This window comes from Chlamydotis macqueenii, chromosome W (genome assembly GCF_036417535.1).
Source record: "Chlamydotis macqueenii isolate bChlMac1 chromosome W, bChlMac1.mat, whole genome shotgun sequence".
NCBI lineage: Eukaryota > Metazoa > Chordata > Aves > Otidiformes > Otididae > Chlamydotis > Chlamydotis macqueenii.
The window spans coordinates 14,055,625-14,079,299 of record NC_141592.1 but is presented as its reverse complement, the minus strand read 5'-3'; the positions used below and the strand labels follow the sequence as shown (position 1 = coordinate 14,079,299).

Sequence of the window (23,675 nt, the reverse complement as noted above, 5' to 3'; positions counted from 1 at the left end):
TACCATCTTGGAGGGGCAGAAGGATATGTACAGGGACAAATTTGATGTGGTTTTGTGAAATAAAGTAAGGCCAGAGTTGAGCGCACATGGGCTGTAGGGCTGGGAGAAGATAGTGGGACATCCCTCTTGCTTAGACCATCAAGCACAGGAGCCAGGACAACTTCTTAAAGCTGCTATAAGTGTTTTCATTGAGTCAGATAAAAGATGTGTGGAGGAACATGGTCCTGGCAGATGCCACCACTGGTCCCATGTGAAGACAGCCAGGGCTGGAAGCATGCAAGGGCCAAGCCCGTGGTGCCCTGGCTGCACCACAACCATCCCCAGGGAAAGCCTTTTCCTGAGAACAATCTCCTCATCCAGCTTGCCCTCGATTCCCTGAAGCTCCAAGAGAAGAATAGGAGGAAAGCTCTTTCTTTTATTTCTGTTTAACTTCTCTGCTTTGCTATTCTTTTCCCAAGCTCCTCAGATTTGATGGCTGCAATAGTCCTTCGGTTCTCATCTGCAAAGGGGCTCTCCTCTGCTCACTGCAAAAATCCCTCCTTACCCCCAAACATCTTCAATGTTGATCTTTGGGCTGGGCTTGGGCATCCCATTTCCCTTCTCCAACTTAAATTATACACTATTCCAAGCAGAAAAACCCGTTTCAGTCTAATGCATCACCTAAACTCACCATGTTCCATCAAACCATTTTAACGAGAGTTGGACTCATACTTCTTTTGGCAAACCATCCCTTTGCCTAAATCCCAACATTGATCTCACCAGATCTTGTTGTGAAGACACTCTCTGTCTGCACAAACCTCACCCCAAACCCTCAGAATGGTTCTGGGAATTAAACTTTGTGATTCTTTGGGGATTCAGCTCCTGGGAGAGGCAGTCACCATGTCAGACATGGTGGTAGACCCTTCCTTCTCTCCCCACCCTGTTTTCCAGCAGGCAGCTCAGGCGATGAATGCAGAGGAGGATGCAAACAGGGGATTGGTGTGGACAACGTTCATGCCAGGGGGCACAGCCACTCCCTTGGCTCCCAAAACACTGCCTGGGCCAGGCGGCAGCTCTGACCCAAATTTCCCTTGCCATGATTAAACACTTGTTCCCGTGGCTGACATCAAAACACAGCGGTCTGCCTGTTTCCCTGAGGATGGTGATGAAGTTGGTTCGATTAACCAGCAAACCTCAGAATTTATCACTCCAGTCTCGCTGAAATGAACTTCTCCTTTGATTTTTTTTTTTCCAGCCCACAAAGCCAACCCATCCACACTGCTCAATAAATAACACCAGCATTGCCACCCGATGCCCCAGCCACATCCCCAGCTCCTCCTGGGCCACCCAGCACTGATGTCCTCGCTGTCATCCTTGCTTCCTCTCACCCAGCCCAGCTCCACAAATTAATGATGGTGCTAATAAGCTTTTACTGGAGGAGAAAGGAAAGGAACTGGAGAGAGGAAGCTTTGCAGGGGGAAGGGAAGAGATGTTCCTGCCTCAGTCATCAGGCAACTTTCCCCTTCCTCTTGCTCACTCCCTTGCTGACCTTTGGCTGAGTCTGCCAAAGCTATAAAGGAAAAGGGAAAAAGGAAAAAAAAAAAAAAAAGAGACAGAGAAACTAAAAAGCAAGAGGAGCTGAAAGGACAGGCAGAGGGAGAGATGTTATCTCTCCTCTGGTAATGTTTTATCGTGAAAGGATGGGTGGATGGAGGCAGAGGGAGCTAAGTATGATTGTGGGCAGCGTGGAGGGGCTTCTCTGGGGGAAGCTCAAGGAGGAAGGAGCGAGGAGTGAGGGGTTAAGATTGTACATGGGGATGTACATGCTGATTAGCAGGAAAGAGAGAAAAATCATGATGAGTGCTACTACACCTTGTGAACCCATCCTGAGGCAAGTGGAAGAATTTCCATGGCTGCTGGCTAGTCCTAAACCATCTGGGCCATGAGGATGCCCTCTCCTGCCCTGGGACACCAGCCCATGTGCTTCATGAAGTTCACCAAGGGGTGAGCATCCTGTACTACTAGGAAGTTTCCACCGTCTCATGGAACATCTGGAAGGGCCAACCTGCACACATGTCCCTGTCCTCTCCTAGGTGTGGATGGAAGAGCTCACCACCACCATCTCTTCAGCTGCGTCTATAGGCTGGCTTTGGTTCTGGCAACCATCTCAGAGCCTGGCACCTATCACTGCTGATAAATAAGTTGTCCCATTCTCCTGGATTGACCTTGTGCGACAGGATTAGCTGATGGTGGCAAAAAAACAGTGGCAAGGCAAAATCCCAGCCCAGAGTCATCAAAGAGGAACAGCATGAGTCAAGGTAAAAACCTCGCAGAGCAACCAGTCACAGATCAACCATTTTGGGGCAGGAGAGCTGGAAGACTCAGGCTTACTCATGTCAGCTAAGCTAAGAGTCTTCTCCGACAAAACACCACCACGAGGATGGAGCTATTCTGTTAAGGAACAGAAATGCATTTTTAAGAAGCAAATTTATGCATGACGTCTTGATATAATTAGTAAAAGGCTTTTTGTGGAGCTGCCCTGTAGCAAAAAATATTCCTGATTGTCGTAGTTCAGCCCCAATCGGGACCAGACTACGCAGTCTCTCTCTCACTCCCCCCACCCTCCGAGAGAATAGGGGGAGATGATATAAGGAAAAACAGCTCAAGGTTTGAGATAAGGACAGGGAGAAATCCTTAAAGTTACCGTTATGGGCAAAACAGACTCGACTTGGGGAAAACTATTCATTTATTTCTAAAACTAGCAGGAGAATGAGACAAGGAACAAGATAACCTCCCCCACCCCTCCCTCTTCCCAGGCTTAACATTATCTCTACTACCTTCCCCTATCCCAAGCGGCACAGGGGGGAAGAGGGAATGGGGGTCCCGGTCAGTTCATCACACATTGTTTCATGCCGCTGCTTTGTTGTCAGGGGAAGAACTCCTCACATTCCTCCCCTGCTCCATCGTGGGGTCCCTCCCACGGGCCACAGTCCTTTGTGAAACTGCTCCGGCATGGGTCATCTCTTCCACGGGGTGCAGTCCCTCCAGAACAGCTGACGCAGAGGGCCCTCCACAGGCCACAGCCTCCTTCAGGCCTCCACCTGCCCCAGCATAGCATCCTCCACAGGCTGCAGGTGGATCTCTGCTCCTCCATGGACCTCCATGGGCTGCAGGGGGACAACCTGCTCCACCATGGTCATCACCACAGGCTGCAGGGGAATCTTGGCCAGGAGCAGCATTACTCCTCCCCCTCCTTCTTCACTGACCTTGGCATCTGCAGCCATTCCTCTCACAAGAAAAATTCTTCACAACAAGCTGGCAGACACCTCTCAGGATCTTTTTACATCTTACTCACTTCTCATCTCCTCTCTACTTCTTGCAGCCAGACTGGGCCGAGTTGGGCCCAGTCGGCTGCCTGGCAGGAGGCCAGAGGGTGAGGCCTGCAAGGCCCACAAGGCTCACACCTCCCCCTCTCTGCCCCTGCTCAGCTGCTTCACATCTTCTCTTCTTTTTTTTTTTTTCTGTTTCCCCTTCTTAAATATGTTATCACAGAGGTGTTATCAGGGAACATTCTGCTACCAATTGGCTCGGCCCTAGGCCCATCCGAGTCCACTGAACAAAGGGGAGCAACTTCTAGCAGTTTCCTACAGAAGCTACCACCTTAGCCCCCCCCCTCACTAAACAAAACCAGAACACTGATACACAACATTAATCTCCTTCCGTGCACCTCTAGATTGCCACCATGTCCCCACGTACCGGCAAGGTGACAAGAGGGACTGTGACGGCACGGTGAGGGCAGACAGGAGTGGACAGGGAAAAATCCTGGCAGAATCAGGGCTGGGTTGTGTCACAGCTGTGATGGGAAGTGGAGGGGAACGGCAACTTTGCTAGATGCCAAGATCTTCCCCATAAGGTGACACATACTGCTGTGGGCAGAGATTTTGGGGAAGTTAGGCTATTCTTAGCATCCCTCTCCCACCTCCTCCTCTGGATATGTGTGCCTCATCACAATGCCCAGGCTCTTTCTCACTGCTACAGTCAGCATCTGTGAACCGTACCCACAATATTACTGCAAAGACAAAATGTTTATGATGTGTTTGCATTCAGAGAAAACTTCTCATGCGTGTAAAAAAGTCATCATCGGCAGTTTCTTTATTCTTTCCTTGCCCAAGGTCTAGTGGAGAACTTATTTAACAGTAACTTAGTTATGGCCTGACAGAAGCGCTACTGACAATTTGAGATTCACAGCTCCAATCCTGGGCAACGAGGCAGGTTTTTCTGAGAAAGTCTTCTACAGACAGCAGCAGGAGACAAAACCATCTTTAAAACAGGATTTGGGAAAACCCTGTCCTGCTTTATTGAACATTAACACTTGAGTTGCCTTTTCTGTTTGTCCTCACCGAGGTTTCTGCCACCATTCAGAACCATGGGGAGCTCAGGCTCTGAAATGGGCTCATCAGGAGCTCAGGTTCTGAAATGTCCCCAACCCTGGTGGTAGGGCTGGATTTCTGCTGCACTAGGTGGGGAGTAAGGACATATGGGACCTCACGTCTCTCCCTCTTTCCTCCCCTCAGTCTGTCTCATCTATTCAGGTGGCTTCACCTGCTGTTAAGAAGCTTTTAAAGCCCCTTTGGTGGGGATTTTTGCAACGTTGGGATTTGCAAACCCAAACATTGAGTTTGCAGTCCCAACTGTTTGGCTTTGCAAACTCTTGGACAAAGGGGTCTTGCTTGGAGCACGTGTTTTTAATTAGCAGAATCACAATATGTAGGAAAAGCCAAGCATCCCCGCAGATGTAGGTACTTTTGGGGTGAGAAGTGTTCATGCTGGCAAAGCAAACCTGTAGGAATCATAAAGCAAACATCTACAGATCATGGGCATCTCGGCACTGCAACGCAATGGCTTGGCCCACAGATGGAGAAGGACAAACTCTGAAGGCATTTACCTCCCTGAGGCAGGTATAAATGGGGCAGACAAGGACTTGAAAGGGCTCTCCGGTGCTGCTCCTCATGGTGCCGAAGACTTCACAGAGAAAGGTGATGAACCCCAGCCAGCACTCCACGTCCCGCTGCTGCAACTCCTCCCTCATGGTGAAATCCTTCTGCAAGAGGGACAGAGACAACAGGCTGCATCAGCAAAACCGCATCGCCATGGGAGAGGCAATGACTGTCTAAAGAGAGAATTAGGAGGAAATTGAAACTCAGGGTGGGGGAGGAAGACAGACTGACTCTTTAGTAACAGCAGGGAGATTACTCAACATATGCGGAATGGCTGGAATTTCGACACAGCAAAGCCACCAGAAAGCAGGTAGAAATATCACCAACCCCTGCAATAACTGTCACAGCTTCCCCCGTGCCCTGCCCTCCCCCTCAAACAGACACAGGGACTCTTTGCCATATGCACAACCAAGATCGAATAAAGCAACAAAGAGGTTAAATGAAATGCAAGGGAAACGAAATGAATGCTGGTGGCCATGCTGGGCTTGGTGGCCCAGGTGGACCTGCCCAGCCCATTCATTCCAGTATCTTCAGCAGAACCAGTGTTCAGCCAGGGGCATCCTAATGGCCTGGTTGCTCCCTGGGGTCTCAAGAAATTATGACTGAGGTTGGATCCTTGCCCAATCAGAAGAAGATCAGGGCAGCCTGAGCTTGGCATTAAAAAGTCACCCTGCTCCTGAGCTGATGGTTGCCATGACCAAGGATTATCCGAATGACGTGATTTATGGAACAAGATCAGGAGGAAGCGTGCAGGGTGACAGCTGCCTCCCCACCAGTCCTCCAGCCAGGGAGAAAAAAAAAGGGTTTGCCCGAAGGCAGGATATGAAAAGGGATGTGTGTGTTGGGAGTGTGTGGCAAAGAGCAAGGGACAACACAGAAAAGCAAATAAAAACCTTTCTAGAGAATGGCACAAGAGAGTACATCACACTCAGAGACAAGAGGGTTTCCCTGGGCTCTTCAGCAATGCTGCAGAGCTTCTTGCAAGATGTCCCACGCGACTTTGCTTGTCTGTCTCCATAGTGATCTTTCCCTGGTATTAAAAATTAGTAGACACTAAGTAGAGGAAAATTAAAGAACAGGACAAGTTCATTCTCAACACCGTGTGTTCCCAGTGTGGGTTGCACAACATTTGAAATCCAGCAACTAAATAAATTATCTTATATCTTTTTCATCTCAGTTTATTCCTACTGCCTGAGACAAAGGGCTTTGCTGCTGCAAATGCTCTGACCTGCAGCTGCACTCTGCAAAGTCAGGGAGATGATATAAAAGCCACCACACCAAAGATCGCTCTCATGCCCTGTACAACACACAGGTGATCTTTTGAAACAAATGTAAGTAAAGCAGCTGCTAAAGAAAGCCAGGCAAAAGCATGATGATTATTTTCATGACACAATCGTATGCATAGAATCATAGAAGATCCAAGACAGGAGCTATTTATATGTTTAATTACAAAAGAAAAAAAAACCTATTTGCTTATGCATGAAAAAGACTTGTAAAATAACCGAGGCACTTATTAACCAAACAGTGATGACTAATTCCTCTCTACACCCATTTCTATAAGGCAATTGCCCAACTGTGTCTCCAACTCAGAAGTAAACCTGCAGCCAAATCCTGTTGGGTCTTTTCAGACTCTCCAGGGGAGTTTGCAGGGTTCGTCCTTTCATTATCCAGCCAGTTCCAGGGTAGTGATGGAGGAGAGAGTTATTTGCCCACTCAAGTTATCACCCCAGGGCTACCAAATTACTCATTCTGGAGTTTTCACTTGAATTTTAATAAAAGAAAAAAGCCAAAGAGAAATGACCTCCTGACTATTGAGAAATTTAAAAACTAAGCGAGAGCATCCCGTGCCCCTCGTCTGCACTGACGGGGACCTCCAGCCTCATGCACCCATAAGGTCACCCACCAGCCACCTCTGCCTTGAGACACAAAGCACCCGTTGAACCCTGGAGCTCTTCCTTGATGCCCCAAGACCTCTCCATCCCCTGGCACTGAGCTGTCTCCTGCATCTCATGCAGTATCCCACTTTGCTCCTTGAGCCGTCCTGCCCCTCCCAGGCTGGATGATCCCCAGCAATCTCCCTGTCCTGCCTGAGAAGGTCCACACTGATGCACCCAGGGATTCGGGATGTATTTTGGGATCCCTGGGGCACACTGGGAAACTCCTAGCAGCTCAAGATAACCGCATGGGTTCTGCAGTCCCAGATTACTGAGAAAGAATAAAAACCATCACAGGAAAATCTCCTCCTTCCTATTCCTGCTTCAATCATATCACCCCATTCTGCAACCTTGCAAGAAAGAAAACTGACTCTTCAACATTGTCTCTTTAAAAAAATATTTCACGTAAAAAAAACCCCACAAAACCAACCAACCAACCAACCAAAAAATTTCCATAAAACAACCACCAAACCAAATCGAACTCATCAGGCCTGGGATGAGAGCTAGGCAGGAAGGGATGTCACCACCCAGCACCTTCTTTTTTTCATCCAGCAGCACCCGGTGGGTGATGCCACCCAGCAGAGACATCAATGAACACTCTGCCCCTAACTTTGCAGCTGAAGAAGACCTTTGAAAAAGAAAAGGGACTGGGTTCCTCTTCCAACCCCCTCAAATCACCAAAAAGCTTGTGCAGACTTTGATGAACCCCCATGAAGGATGGGAGCAGGGGATGGATGCAGAGGTCACCATGAAGATTTTGACCCAGAACATGATATCGCAGCAGCAATAATTTTGCTCCATTTGCAGCCTCAGGTTGGGCCAAATTTCACAGATACCCGCAGAGCAACTCCCTGGGAGCAAAAGAAGATTGTTTGCATGTACTCTGCAAAAGGGGCAGTGATACAGATTCCTTCAACAAAGTAGGAAAAGCACCTTGCCAGATGTTAGAATTATGTTTTTGGACCATGCCTGCCCACAGGCATGAGTTGGGCTTGCCAGGATCTGAACCTCCATGGTAGCTGGACTTGCAGCACCAGGGCTCTCCTGAAGCATCCTGAGATACCCATCTGCTTTGGTCTTGCAGGGCAGTGCTACACCAGTGTCACAGTGCACATGAGGAAATTGGCCCAGGGAGTCCTTAAATTTGACCTTCAGATAGCAGGTTTGACCAGTACCATGATACGCACAGATGGGCAAGCCAACACGAACACCACCCATGCAGAGGTGTTCCAGCTCCCTTGGAGTGTCCATGTTTGAGGAAATTACTACTGTCATCTAAGTAATTTGGTCAACAGAGTTAAAGGTGCAATTCACCTGGATGCATGTTGGCCATACTCCCAGCAGAACCCATGACCCATCACATCAGGCATGGAGAATGTGGAGAGCAACTCAATTGCTTCACCAAAAAGTGTGCCATCAAAACAGATGAGCCAGACCAAGAGTGTGGTAGAGTTGGCCATCAGCGAAGAGAGGCTCAGCAGAGAACAAAACCCATGTCCCGCTTGCTCGAGGCACATCCGATGAAATTGTGCCCTGACCCACAGACCTCTGCACCACTGATGAGCAGCCTTGAGGAGGCTGAAGAGTGCTGAAATCAGATGGTTGGGTCACTGTCCTGCCCAGTGAACTTTATTTGCTCTGGAAATGCCTCACGGAGTTATATAAAAATAACCTGTGGAGTGGCTTGCCCCGTGCTTAGGTGATGATGTCAGGGCAGTAAGCAAATTATCTTTCATCAGTTTGGTTTTATTTTTAAACATGAATTGTATTACTAATTTGGGAGTGCCTTGGTCTGTAGATAATCTGGGCACTTTTACTGGATGACCTTCCTTCAGCGCCTATAGTTTAAAATAAAATGTATTTATACCAGGTAGCAGGGTTGGCCTCCCTTCTCTGCCTGGTTTGAGAGAAGAGTTCATTGGGAAACCATGCGGTGAGTGGGGGGGGATGTAAAGAGGTCTCACACAGGACACGTTTGGGGCATTAACCTGAAGGCCAAGCATGTTCATCATGTTGAGCCTCACCACACATGATGGTCAGGGGTGGCCCGTGTTCATGCGTGACAGAGATGAACATGCACCGGCTTCTTCTTGGGGTGTTTTGTTCACTTTGGGAAGAGCGGCAAAACCTACTGGTGGCCTTCAGTGTGGACCTGGTTCCATGATGGCCACAGCTCTCTGAACATTTCTAATCACAGAGGTCTCCAAAATGCATCGCATGGTGAAGGCCCAGGTTACCAGGACTGTGACCACCACCCTGTGGGCACTTACCACCCATCAGATGACCACCAGACAATATACAACTTGCATTAAATGCCACTGACCAAGTAAGGTCAGAAAACTCCTGGTTCTTCTAAAGGAGATGCTGAGCAAACTCCCAGGATCAGGAACACCCATGAATTTTAAATTCCTTGGGTTTGGGTAACCAAGGCAGCTGATAACCAGAGTCAACAGGAGCTGTGGGTACTTCCCGTGTCTCCAAACACCCCAAGGTGACCAAGCGAGTGGTCACTTGAACCTCCTGCCCCACAGTCTCACCGTGACCTCTCCTTCTGGCTCTAAATCTGGGATCAAGAGCAATTACCCATCCAACGTGGGCATCTCATGGCTTGAGCCAGTGATGTCTCGGAGGTCCTCAGGGGCTGCAGAGGTGCAAGCAGTTAATTATTGATTTAGTTGAGGTTTAAAGCACCCAGGTGGGAACATAATGATGGAGGAGGCTGAGGGGAGACCTCATTGCTCTCTACAGCTACCTGAAAGGAGGTTGTAGGGTGGTGGGTGTTGGTCTCTTCTCCCAAATAACTTGTGATAGGACAAGAGGAAATGGCCTCAAGTTGCGGCAGGGGAGGTTTAGATTGGATATTAGGAAACACTTCTTTACTGAAAGAGTGGTCAGGCACTGGAACAGACTGCCCAGGGAAGTGGTGGAGTCACCATCCCTGGAGGTGTTCAAAGAATGTGTAGATGTGGCACTTTGGGACATGGTTTAGTAGGCATGGTGGTGTTAGGTTGACGGTTGGACTTGATGATCTTGGAGATCTCTTCCAACCTTAAGATTCTATGATTCTATATGCAAATAGGAAAACATTGCTGTTAACCTAGCAGTTGCTAGGGATCTTGGAGCACTGTTTCAGTGGAAGCTCGGAGATGACTGGGAGGGTGAAGTAGCGTGGTCTGTACACCACAAGCAGCAAACACCATTTTGTCCCTGTGTAAAAATCTTTAATGACCCTCTGAGAGCAGAGAAAGCAGAGCAGGGAGAAGGAGCAGCCTAAAGGAAAACCCCTGATCTCCTGTTGTCTTCTTCTTTTCTCTCATGGAGGAGAAAACATCAGAATTGAAATGGGACCATGTTCTGTGAAGATACTGTATCCCACAGGTCAGCAGGGCTTACTGCTAAATTGGAGCAAATCTCATTTCCACCAGAACACATTTGCAACTTTGCTGAGTCACCAAGGCTTATACCTTATTGCAGGAATATTTCTCCAACTAATTTTCAAGTGAGATAATGCACAGAGGAGAAACACTCTGAAAAAGAGAGCAGGATGCTTTGAAAGCTCCGGTTGCTTCACCAGAGGATGTTTGCCAGCACCTCCTCCAGCAGTACCCAGGTGACAGAGTTGTCTTCCTCATTACTTAATTTTTATTGCTGCCCTTCCTATCCAGCACCTTTCTGGATTCCCAAACACGTGCCAGGGTGTCAGCTCAGCTGGATAACAGCAGTTTATCACTACTTTAAAGACCTGTTATTCCATGAACCCAGACACAATCACATAGCAAAACATCATTGCTTGCCCCAGCCAGATCCTATAGGGATCTCCAACGGCCTTCTACCCAAGCCTGAGCACTGGGCTGACGCTGACACCTGCGTCTGCTCTGACCGCAGCTCAGGAGGTGACGTCCCCAGCATCTGCTTCTCCAGTGTGCTCCTCTGCCAGAAGGATGCTCCATCCCCTAGCAAAGGGACTTGGGGATGTGGGGGTTTGCAGGATGGGTCCCAGGCAGGGTGATGAACCGTGGGGCTTATCTTGATCGCAAGGGGTGCCGAGGAGGCTCCGAAAAATCAGGCAAGACAAAGGGAACCAGCTAAGGGCAGGGCTGGGGATGGCAGGGTGGCTGCAGGTACCAGTAGCAGGGGTCTCCCAACCTTGCAGCATCCCGAAATCCCCACCTTGGGGCAGCTACAGCAGCCTGAGCTGGATTTATGCTGGAGCAAACAAGAGCAGATGGTCTGGCAGGAGGGTGCCTTAGGCTGGTTGAGTCCCTGGGCTGGCAGGAATGTGGTCCCCCATCCCGGGGTTGGATTTCAGGAGAAAATGTAGAGTCAGAGCTGTTGCCAGCCCAGTTTGGTCTGAGGGGATCTCAACGCTGAGTGGAGGAGGGATCCTCAGGCATTTCCTCACTTCTCAGTCAATGGATAAATGGATTTTGAGGTGTTTTTTTTTTTTTTCCTGCCTCTCCTACCAAAGCCCTAGGGGGACCTTGCGTGGCCCCAAGCATCCTCACGCACCAGCAATGGCTGGGAGCAGCTAGGAGCCCACCTTAACGGTAGTCCGCTGCCTGGATCCGGCCCAGAGCTGCAGGCAGGCTGCACAGTCTGCAGTCTCCACCTAGAGCCCAGCGGAGCCTCTGCTCCCCGTTGCCTCCGCGTTGCAGCCCATGCATGGCGTGTGCAAGGGTGTCGCACCACCCAAAGCGCCCCTAGTCTGAACTTGGCTTTGCTTTTCTCAGGGAGCAGCTCAGTCAGGGATGCTCCTGATGTCGCTCACTGCCAGCCTGCAGGACCAAGAGGAACCTCTGCCGGGTCCCACCACCACTGGCAGATGACCAGATAGGGCAGCCACTGGCCAGCGGAGATGATGGGACACCACGTACCATCCCTGAGGTCACACCACGCGCCGGAGCTGGGGCCAGTCCCCACCATGGCCTTACAGCTTCAGTCCCTCCAGGGAGAAAAGGAGCCAGAAGAAACCACACATAACTTATTTACGGTAAAGGAGGTGATGGCTATTTTTACACAACACACCTGAGCATTGCAATATAAAATCTTACCAGCACATTGAATTCAAGTCAAATATGCCATTCTTTAAACTCTTACGGCTTTTTTTTTTTTTTTACAACTTAGTCCTGCTTCCCATTAATCTCTCAACTGCACGATGCCCTGCTACTCAAAACGAAACGCCTTCTCTGTGCAAAGCCATGAGCGTGGCTGCATCGGATGGACTCTAGCCCCCAGCTACCTGCAGGGCAGTGAGGATGAACTCCTTGGCATCCCCTGTGACGCCCATTGGTACGTCAGTGGCCCTATGGCTGTGGTTGTGACTCAACTCCTTGAGGGGTTGCGAGCCCCGAAACTCACCCCTGGGCTCAAGCTGAGGACTGATGTAGTGTAAACCAGCAGTTGATTTAATTTGGGGTCTGGCTCAGCTATTCCCAGCTTGGAGGGCTCCTAGTGCTTGTAGGGCACAGCTCCTGCCCCCATCTCCTCCTTCCTATCACTGGGAAAGTGTTGCCTTTTTCTTTTTGCACTCCATTAAAACCCCAGATCTTGGGTTAAATCCCTTTTTCCTCTCCATTAAACCTCCCTTCATCTCACCATCAGCCTCCAAGGAGGTGATGCCCAGCGCTCCCTCACCCCTGCCACGTTCTCGTGTCAAGGAAAGACTGCGAAAGAACCGGACGGCTCTTGCAGCCACCGCTTCACTTGGGAAAAGCGGTAAGTTCAAAGCATGCAGCTCAACATTTAATCTGGGGCTCTCCAATAACTCCCAGACTCGCATGGGACCTTGTCTGCCAGCGGCTCCCGTAAGCTCAATGGCAAAGCCGAGTGAGCATTATTACTACAGGCAGACAGCGATGGCTTGGCCAGACCCATGGGTAACAATGCCCGACTATGCCCTTCACCTGCCTGCGTGGGCAGGGTGCCAGCCCACTCCCCTGGCTCCCTCTCCTGCCCGCTTGCCGACACTTGCATGGATTATGTTTGGCCCCAGATAACTCTGCAAAATAATTTTAAAAGTATAATAAAATAATAGAAAATTAATAAAAATAACAAACTAATAAACGATAAAACAGAAATATATTTTTTAAAAATAATATAGTAATAAATAATAATACAAATAAAATAATAAATACTCGGATACAGAATTGCAGAGCATCTTCAGAGACACAATTGGGGGCAAACAAGAGGGAATGCATCTACTTCCCACTCCTCCTTTTCTCTGTGTTTGAGAGCAGGAGGATGCAGGGAGCTAGGGATGCTCCTCGGAGTCACCCATGGGGCTGCACTCCCCGTCCCCCTCCAAGCCCGTATATATGCAACGTATATATGTGTGCATGAATTTAGAATTGCCTTTGAATTCCCTGGGCGTAAAGAAAATAAATCCCATCCACAAAGCTGCATTTAGCAGGCAGCTTTCATTGGCGAGTCCCACCATGGTTTACAAAACCAGGAGAGCGCTGTCAACATCAGTGCAGAAATGTAAGGAAGAAGGTTTCCAAGCTCTGCAAGTTTCCGCAAACCCCCAAATGAAGATGTTTACACAAGGGCAGTGTCATTTGCTATTTCTCTGCCTGTGCTGGGCTCCTCCATCAACTCTGAGGTTCACCCCCAAGATGTCCCTCATCCACTGAGAAGAGCGGTGGGGAGCAGCTCGAGTCGAGGAGGCTTTCTCCATTGAATCACCACCTCACCTTGGGAAGAGCTCATCAAACTCTTCTGGAAGAGAAACCAAAGGCAACGATGTTGGGCTTGTGCACAAATTGAAAAGGTGGATGTGGTGCTGCTCCATGGAGCTGAACATGCAAACCCACATATTTCTGGCCTTGGGATTTGCTCCAGGGACCTCGGGACCTTATTTTCCCCCATCTTTCAGTGAAGCAACCTCTCTGACATCTCCTGGGCCATGCCTTTTCCAAGACAAGTGGTACCACTGTGTTTTCTGTGTGCAAACTGGACTACCTGTAATTAAATTAAATTAAAAACAGCCATGGAAAGAGGGCCGATGGGTTTTGCAGTCAATGCTGGACATAGCGTACAGGTCAGATGATACTCTTCAGCAGTGCTCAGACACTCCTGCCTCCACTTCTGTCAAACCACAAACTATTCCCCGCTGAAGACTCAGACATTAATCATATTAAGGCGGAAAAAAATCCCTTTCAGCATTAACCATGTGTATTATTTCCATGTCTCAATTCCTGCAGTATCCCCTTGGTGTCTTTATTCTCACGATACAGAAAGGCTGCTATCCCTGGAAGCTTAAGTTACTTGCTGAAATAAAGAGGAAGCCTATGGGAGAGGAGGGATTTCAGCTCATTCCTCCCAAATCCTCATGTTCAGCACAGTAAACACTTCCCTTTGCACCTTGATTTACCGAAGGGAATCAATCAATTCTCCAGTACCTAATGCTACAACATCTACATCCCAAGAAGGTATTCAACCTAAATATTCCTCTTCCATCCTCTGCCTAGGCTGACAACAATGGACTTTTGGCCACCTTCCTGGCTGAGCCCCTCTAGAAGCGGTCACATTGACCACCTCAAACTCAGCTGAGTCCACCGAAACCCAAGTGTGACCTCTGCCCAAAATCACGGGATTTGACTCAAGTTTCTACAACCAGAGCAAAGTACAGCACCGAACCAAGGAAGGACCATTTATGGAGTATCAAGAGATTAAATTAAGACAATGAAGAAACTCTGTGTGGGTATGCCATAGAGTATGCTGTAGGGTATCCAACAGGGTATGCAACAGAAACAACCCTTCTCCACTGGCACCAAGGCATTTCCAACAGCAGGGACATACCAGGCGCTGCCTCTGGCTGCATGCCAGCGTGTGCTCCACAGCGGGCTCTGCTGCTCTGTGTTGAGATGTTCATTTCGTAGTGCGATACATTTTTTATTTTTTTTATTAAAAGAAGGTATCAGCCTTATGTTTGATGTGTTGTTGGTTGCGGTTGCTAAGGGGAGCAGTGTACAATTACAGCCCCAGTGATGTTCACTCTAATAATACACTTGGCTCTGCATAGCTCAGATGCAGACACAGCTCTGTTATAAAGAGCACGGCCATTTCAACGGCAGAATACTCCAACTTATGTTACATGTGAAGGGTTTGTGGCACGTTGCTTAACACCCCCCCCATTGAAAGAAAAAAAAGCAGTGCAGCCTGGACATGCCAGTGAGTGAAAACATGACAAGCAAAAACCTCTCACAGAAGATTTACTTTCCTTTTATTAATTAATAAGGTATTTCTAGAGGGGTGAAGAAACCATATATGTGTCCACCAAGATGTTCTTGTACGCCTCCATCTGCCCAAGCTCCCCGGGCCCAGTTGGGCCAGGTCCAGCCCAAGGGCTCGTGCAGCCCGAAATTGCTCCTTGTACCAAACTCAATGAGCAGAAAATCAAACCCAGTTGCCTTCTCCCGGTGCCAAGTCCCCAAACGGCAGCATCTCCCCAAGCTCGACCAGTCGCTCACATCATGAGTCCCCTTTCCGCTTCTCCCTTCAGCATCCGAAAGGTTCACAGCACCTGAATTCAAGACTCAGACAAGATTTGTGACCAAAACACAGAGGGATAAATTCAAACCAGAGTTTTCCCGATAGATCTCCTTAGAGCCTGAAATGGTGCAACGCTTGCCAGGAGGATGCTCTGCAGAGGAGCAGGGAAGGGGATGATATGACAGCATTCCCATGCCGCAGTGCTGGCATCTGTTTTGAGATCAAAACAAGTCCCCTGAGATAAGCTGTGAACATGCGCAGCCTCTGAGCACAAGCACCTTGCCAACAGCTGAAAATATAAGAGGAACCAGGTTAAAAATACAGTTTCTTCAATTTATTGCCTATTCTGCAGGAAAATCCCTTGCTGCTTGCTTTAAGGTCCAGCAGGGTATAGGGATGCTGTCTATAGGTGCTGGTAGAGCGGCTCAACAGGTTAACACATTAATTTATGAGATCCTCCAGTGGGGCTGAGTCGTTGCCATCGAAGTCCTGAGAGAAAGTGACAAACAAGCCCCTACAGAACAAAAGCATCTGCCGGGAGCAGATGGGGGGGTGAGTGATCTGGCCTCAGGTGTCAGCAGTGCTGGGAGGGGATCACATTGATTCCAATTTATCACACTCCGGCAGAGTAATTCCCCAGCTTGCCGGTGCCCGGCGAGCTGAGCTCCTTATGTCCAGGGATCAGATTAGTCTGAAAGGTGCTAGAGAGACACAAATCCAGTTCTGGAGTAAGTGCTGTATTAAAGTATTTTTTAAAAAAACTAATGGTAAATTATCTAGAAATGGCTGATGGAAAATATCTGATTGCGGAGGAGCCAGGATTGGAGCTGAATAATGTTGTATCATCAACCATATATCAATATATCATATTGATATTGATATATATCTCAATATATCACACTGATATTGGTATATATATCAATATATTACATTCATATTGATATATCAACATTGTATCATCAATCATGTATCAATATATCATATAGATATATTAATATATCAGTTATCCAAATGACATCAGTATGCTATACATATTATTCCATAATATGCATATATTATCCAATGTATCATATTGATATTGATAATATATAATATATCAATACCATCAACCCTTTTATTTCACGTCAAGGCAGCTGCAACGAGTCTTTTGTGCTTCATACCTGGGTCTGTCTCCAGCTATGGCTATCAAGCCTAACTGCATCACAAAAAATCCCAGTTTTGGGCTGACCAAAGTATTTCATGAATCATGTGAATGCATCTGATTATTTTGGTTGGAAAAACCTCCTGTGCTTGGAGAAAGTAAAAATTCTTTACTATCAGAAAGGAAATGTTAAATTATTTAATTTTACATAGCACTTTGCTTTTGACCTGTAGTGATCTGTCACTTTTTGCCCCATCAAGACATTTTTAAAAGATGTGCAGTTTGGGGCTGAGCAAATCTCTTTTCCATATTTTTCTATGCTCTTGCACATGAAATCAGTCACCCACACACCCTGCTCACTCTTCGCATTTCATTTATTCCCAGCTTTCCACAATGAACATCATACTCCCATCACACTGAGACTGGCTACATGTTCCTGGGAAGGACTTTGGCACTCTCTGGAGATGAGAGATATATTATTTATCCTACTTTCATTCTATGAAGAGCTGAATATGAAGCCAGTCATTATTGCACATGATGCTGCAGTATAAATCAGTCTACTGAGTCTGTTAGTAGGGGTGGAAATGTAGAGGAAAGAGAAGAAAGCAAGTTGACCTGGCATGTGAGCAGTGAGATGCTCAGAGGGGTTAGAGTCCCTTCCAGTCCCTTGCTGCTAAATCTAGGACTGATGCTGACTGCAATTTATCTCCTCCTGCTTTATAATAGCTTTGGAAATAAATCAATGAGGAAAAAATCACCACCTGGTACACGCAATGGGCAGATGCATGTGCTGCCCAAGGGCTTTCCAGGTGAGAATGGAAAAACAGTGGCGGGCGCAAGGAGAGATGCTGGGTTTGATACATGCCCAGAGCAATGAGAGAAGCAAAACGAGACCAGTGACTTTGCAGAAATATCTTAGGTTACATTAAATATTGATTTTCATTATTTTCTTTTGGTCCTTATTTCCCTGCTTCCTGTGTTGCCCAAAAGCCAACTCAGCCCGCACAAGGTACGGGCAGCTAGGCACAGCATCCAAGGGACAATCTCCAACAAGAGCAAGAAGGGCGAGAAGATGTGTCAAAAAATGGAGCGATGCTGGGCACTGAACATGTGCAGAGAACAGAGAAATGAAATGAGAGCCTTGTACATGCCGCAGATGACGTGTGTGTGAGGGAACAGCCAAATGGAAACGTATATTAAATTAAAGATGGAAGTTCATGGTTTCAGCTCTACATGTCCTGTCTCCAAAGAGGCAGAAAGACAAAGGTCCATGTGGCACCCTCCCCAGAAAGCAATCCTACCGCAGATGGTGGCGGTACAGAAAAACACGCTCCCCATAGCAGATCATGGGCAGGTGAGGATAGTCCTGTTTCCCCATCATCCTCCATTATCATGGACCAATTATTAGAGTCACTGCTTTTTTCTCCCCAACTTTACTGTCGCTGATGGTTTTGGAGTAGAACAATCAAACAGCACTGCGTATACCAATAAACAAGTCACTTGGAATAATTAGCAAATACACAAATTATTTCTGTTTGGGCTGCAATGAGAAACCAGGAGTGAGCCCAACAGCCAGGTGACGCAACCAATAGCCTACTCAGGGACCATGACTTAGAATCATAGAATCATAGAAAGGTTAAGGTTGGAAGGGACTTTCAAAGGCCATCCAGTCTAACCCCCCTGCAAAGAGCAGGGACATCTCCAACTAGATCAGGTTGCTCAGAGCCCCATCCAACCTGGCCTTGAACGTTTCCAGGGATGGGGCATCCACCACCTCTCTGGGCAACCTGTGCCAGTGCTCTACAATCCTCAGTGCAAAAAATTTTTTCCTAATATCTAATCTAAATCTATCTCCCTCTATTTTGAAACCATTACCCTCGTTCTATCGCAACAGGCCCTACTGAACAGTCTCTCCCCATCTTTCTTGTAGGCCACCTTGAGGTACTGGAAGACCGCTATCAGGTCTCCCCGGAGCCTCCTCTTCTCCAGGCTGAACAGCCCCAACTCTCTCAGCCTGTCCTCATAGGAGAGGTGCTCCAGCCCTCTGATCATCTTCATGGCCCTCCTCTGGACCTTCTCCAAATGGTCCATGTCCTTCTGATGTTGGGGGCTCCAGAAATGGACACAGTACTCCAGGTGGGGTCTCACAGGGCAGAGTAGAGGGGCAGAATCACCTCCCTCGACCTGCTGGCCACACTCCTCTTGATGCAGCCCAGGATGCGGTTGGCCTTCTGGGCCGCAAGGGCGCATTGCCTGCTCATGTTGAGCTTCTCGTCCACCAGCACTCCCAAGTCCTTCTCCTCAGGGTTGCTCTCGATCCATTCTCCACCCAGCCTGTATTTGTGCCTGGGATTGCCCCGACCCAGGTGCAGGACCTTGCACTTGGCCTGGTTGAACTTCATGAGGTTGGCACGGGCCCACCTCTCCAGCCTGTCAAGGTCCCTCTGGATGGCATCCCTCCCTTCCAGTGTGTCAACCACACCACACAGCTTGGTGTCGTCAGCGAACTTGCTGAGGGTGCACTCTATCCCACTGTCCATGTCGCCGACAAAGATGTTGAACAGGGCCGGGCCCAGCACGGACCCCTGAGGAACACCACTCGTCACCAGTCTCCACCCGTGCATTGAGCCGTTGACCACCACTCTCTGAGTGTGGCTATCCAGCCAACTCCTTATCCACCGAGTGGTCCGTCCATCAAACCCATGTCTCTCTAGTTTAGAGAGAAGGATGTCATGTGGGACAGTATCAAATGCCTTGCACAAGTCCAGGTAGATGATATCCATTGCTCATCCCTTGTCCACTGATGCTGTCACCCCGTCATAGAAGGCCACCAAATTGATCAGGCATGATCTGCCCTTGGTGAAGCCATGTTGGAACATGCTCTCCTTGCTCTCCATGTGCCTTAGCATGGTTTCCAGGAGAATCTGCTCCATGACCTTGCCAGGCACAGAGGTGAGGCTGACCGGCCTGTAGTTACCCGGGTCTTCCTTGTTCCCCTTTTTAAAAATGGAGGTTATGTTCCCCCTCTTCCAGTCATCGGGGACCTCACCAGACCGCCACGACTTCTCAAATACAATGGCCAGTGGCTTGGCAACTTCATCCGCCAGTTCCCTCAGGACCCACGGATGCATCTCGTCAGGTCCCATAGACTTATGTATGTTCAGGTTCCTCAGATGTTCCCAAATCTGCTCTTCAAGTACAGTGGGCGGTTCTTCATCCTCGCAGTCCCTGCTTGCACCTTCTACAGCTTGGGTGGCGTGACAAGAGCCCTTATGGGGGAAGACTGAAGCAAAAAAGTCACTGAGCACCTCAGTCTTCTCCGTGTTCCGGGTAACCAGGTCACCTGTTTCCTTCCGGAGGGGGCCTACATTCTCCTTGGACCTTCTTTTGTCCCCTACATACCTATAGAAGCCTTTATTGTTGTTTTTGACATCCCTGGCCAGATTCAATTCCGTCAGGGCTTTAGCCTGCCTCACCTGATCCCTGGGACTTGATATCTCAAGTGACTTAACTTGATATCTCTGCAAAGACCCTCAACTGTAAGACCCTTCAAGTTCACTTCTCTTCACATCATTTCACAGATGGGCCCTGGTGTGAGATACCATAATTCCGTGTACAGCTCATGAAATGGGAATGAAGAGAAACTTGACAATGCCCTCAGTGCCACGTTATCTATGGTAAACATTAAAGATGCGCACAGACAAAATTACAGGTACACTTCTCTCATCAACTGGGTTCAAAAGGAATTTGGAAACAGCTCAACTCCTGTCCAAATGCATGGTAAGATCAGGCGGGGTGAAGCTGCAGGCATCTAACCAACTAATTTTATCTCATTACCTGCAACATGTTGAGGAGCAGACTCCGGAATTTGGTTCCTTCCACCATGAAGAGGGCCATTTTGTCACAGAGCTTGGCTGCTGTGGAAGCAAAACTGCGGTCTGTCACCGCTTTCTGGTAGATGGTTTTGACTATCTCCCCTAGCATCTCCTCAGAGTTAGTGGAGTTCTGGGCCTCCTCCATGAAGTTGGTGAGCTTGGAGTCAACATTGCTGCTGTTGTTCCTCATGCTGTTGAGGATTTCAATTAATTTGTCCATTTTGTTCTTTTCGGGACTGGTGGTTTCCACTGTGACTTCATCCTGGTCCGTGAAAAGGGAAAGACAAGGTGTCTATTACACAAGGAATAAACAGACATATCAGCCCTTGTCCTTCCACAAACAGCAAAGGGGGAAGGGGATTGAGGAAACATAAACAGACATAGAAAAATCAAAGTATCTTTTAGAGGCACAATGGTCTCATCTCAGCATTGAAAACCAGAAGTGAATGAGTTCTGACCCAGAAATATTCTCTTTTCCCACTTCCCACAGCATGCAATCCCAGAGTCCTCCCCCTTGGTTCAGGGAGAAGATGTGCTCGAAGGTCCTGAGCCAGGATGCCAAGGTCTGATCACCCCTGATCGCCTTCGGCATCTTGGACAGGTTTCTGGAGGTGTCTGTAACATGATGATAATGGACATTTTTTTGCTTCTATTTTGAAAGTGCACTGATATTTGTAAAATGCTCAGAGAACAATCCTACAAAAATATCTACTTTTTAATGTATATTTAAAGATCTAAATTGAGATCAAAGATATCATGTAATCCTGGCATTAGAAAAACTCTCAACTTTTCCATCACTTGACTGTTACACTTCTCACTTCACATCACTACCATAGAATTTATTGCTTCTTTTCAACATTTAATCATGCATTTGTCCCTTTCCCTCAGTGTAAGGCATGCATCCTGCTTCCTATGGTCTGCTCCCTTCTCCTCCTCTAGTTCAATCTTAAAATGTGCTATACAATACAAACCTGTAGCAATTTTTGGGACAACCCCAATGCCAACTGGCAGTTGGAGTTGTCCAAAACTCCCATCAGGAGACTAGTTGTGTTGACTACACCCACCCAAGAGTGGGTGCTTATGTGATGTCTTTCTTATAAGACCATAAATTCACAGAGAGAGCATTAAAATGAATACTCTGAAAGTCTTTGCTATACTCCCATTGCTTTAAAGAACATAAAAATAACTAACAAAATCTCTTCCCCCCCTCATGTCACATACATAAATAGTAAATGCATGTACATTCAAAGGTATACATTTCCAACATGCACTCCCATAGAATTGTATATGTTCAGGTTATTTTTGCTACACATTTTGGAAATCTCACTGGAGATACCCCCATGGATGCATTTTCCAGTTTGACAAAAGAATCTCAAGAGAAAGAATTTGAGTTTCACAGGGGGCAAATGAAGATATAATCTCAGAATTCCTCAGAAATCTGAGGCTGAATATTGTTTCCAAAAAAGATTTATCTTCTGTCACTTGCATGCAACAGTTTTGTTATTGTTGGGTTGTTGGAAGGAAGGGGGAAAGATAAGGGCATTTCAATTCATGGCCGAGATAAATGGATATCAGCTTTTAAGTAGCTGACTACAACTATTCATCACTCAAAAGTCAAAGCTCTGTAATTGTGGAAACAAATTGCCTTTTTTGGACCACTTTGCAAAGTCGATGAGCTCTGCAGACCAGGAAGCAGTCAGTTGGGATCAGCCCCTGGGGAAGGAGCACCCGTGTCACAGCTCACCTATGCACCTGGGGGTCTTTGCATGGGGAGGGGGAGAGTTCTCAGTCCTTGGAGAACACACGCTGGTAGCAACCTCAACCAAGGAGGTGAGCTAAGAGCCTTAGCACTGTACCAATAAAAGGACTCCTGAAGAGGCACAAAGACACTTCAAGAGAAGTGTTGACACTGGGAGATTAAAATAAGTTGGGTGCATTCATGGAAAGGTCCCTTGAGCCCAACTCACCCCTGGTATGGAGAATGGCCAACAGCCAGACTCTTGGAAAAAGGGAAACTCAATGTTCCCTCAAGAAATAGTACCTTTTCTTTCAGCCTCCTTCGCAGTCTGTCTTTGGAAGACTGAAGCAAATTGATCTTGGGTCTTTCCCCAATGCGCTCGTGAATACTGTCTTTCTGCTTGGTCTCAGACTCCTGGATGTACTGCTGAGACTGCTTCTCCACGACCTCCGGGCCCCAGTGTGTCTCCACGGGAATATGCATTGTGCAGACGGAGGTGTCCTCGATTTTCAAATTCTCAGTCTCTTTGGCATTTCTGTGTGTTTCTTTGTCATTGAGCGAGTGCTTCTGGTTGTGGTGCCATCTCCGATTCTGGTTGTAGCCATGGTGGCTCATCCTGCCTGAGTGAGGGGTCTGGCCTCCTTGGTAGAGTTTCTGGTGGTCCCTGTTGTGTTTGGTGCCACCTTGCTGATGATCTGCATGCTGCTGAGACTTGTTCCCACTGGGAAGTCTCTGCTGTCGCCTGGAAAATCAAAGGAAGTTGTTAGCATATCCTTTCCTGCATGGTCCTGTTTGGTCAACACAACATCTATCCCACCAAACACCCTGGCCCTAGGCAGATGTGCTCTGTGGGTCTCCCTACCACAGAAGGGGAGACAATTTCTTGGCATCTAACACAACCTAGTACCAACTTGTGCCTCTAAATCTCTTTCAATAACAGGCATATTTCAGATGAAAGTTTTTGTGAACAGTTAGATAACATGTCTTTGGTTCCCAGGAAAATCTCTCCCAGGTTTCTGCTTTTTCTGTATTGCTTCTACACTAAACCAGGGAAGACCTAGTTAATCCTAGCTCAACATCAGGAAGTCAGGTAGGCAAGAAATATCAAGAGATATTTTCTTCTGAAAACCTAAGGAGCTCCCAATACACCTGACCTGCAGCATCGCTTGCTCCTCTTGCTGGCCACCTCTGCTGTACCAACATGCCATACTGCTGTGTTCGTTTACAGTGCACCATTTTAAGTGTATCAGGAATTTCTAAGTGGGGGGAAAAAAAAGCTAAAAAGCAAATTACCAAGTAAAAGAGGTGCCCATACCAAATGGTTTTGTTTGGCCTTTTTTTTATGAATGCCCTTCATTGTTGCTACACTGGGAGAGGATGCATGCATGGATGAAGGAATTGAGGTCCAGGCATGGCTCTGGCAGCATGAGGAGCCAGGACCGTTACCCTCTGTATAGGAGGCTGAGTGAATATAGCTCCAAGAGGATGGCATAGAAATTCAACAGGCACAAAGAGGAG

General features: G+C 47.8%; 1 protein-coding gene across 2 annotated transcripts in view; it reads right to left on the bottom strand.

The window, feature by feature from the left end:
* Window positions 1-23,675, bottom strand: part of LOC147596582 (CBP80/20-dependent translation initiation factor-like) — a 125,757-nt gene that overhangs the window by 17,807 nt on the left and 84,275 nt on the right. For both annotated transcript variants that reach the window (XM_086769682.1, XM_086769683.1), the window contains 3 exons: window positions 22,461-22,899; window positions 20,382-20,711; window positions 4,925-5,080 (listed from right to left, as the gene is read on the bottom strand). In XM_086769682.1, coding sequence (XP_086625808.1) covers window positions 4,925-5,080; window positions 20,382-20,711; window positions 22,461-22,899 — 925 coding nt within the window. The remainder of the gene's footprint in view (window positions 1-4,924; window positions 5,081-20,381; window positions 20,712-22,460; window positions 22,900-23,675) is intronic.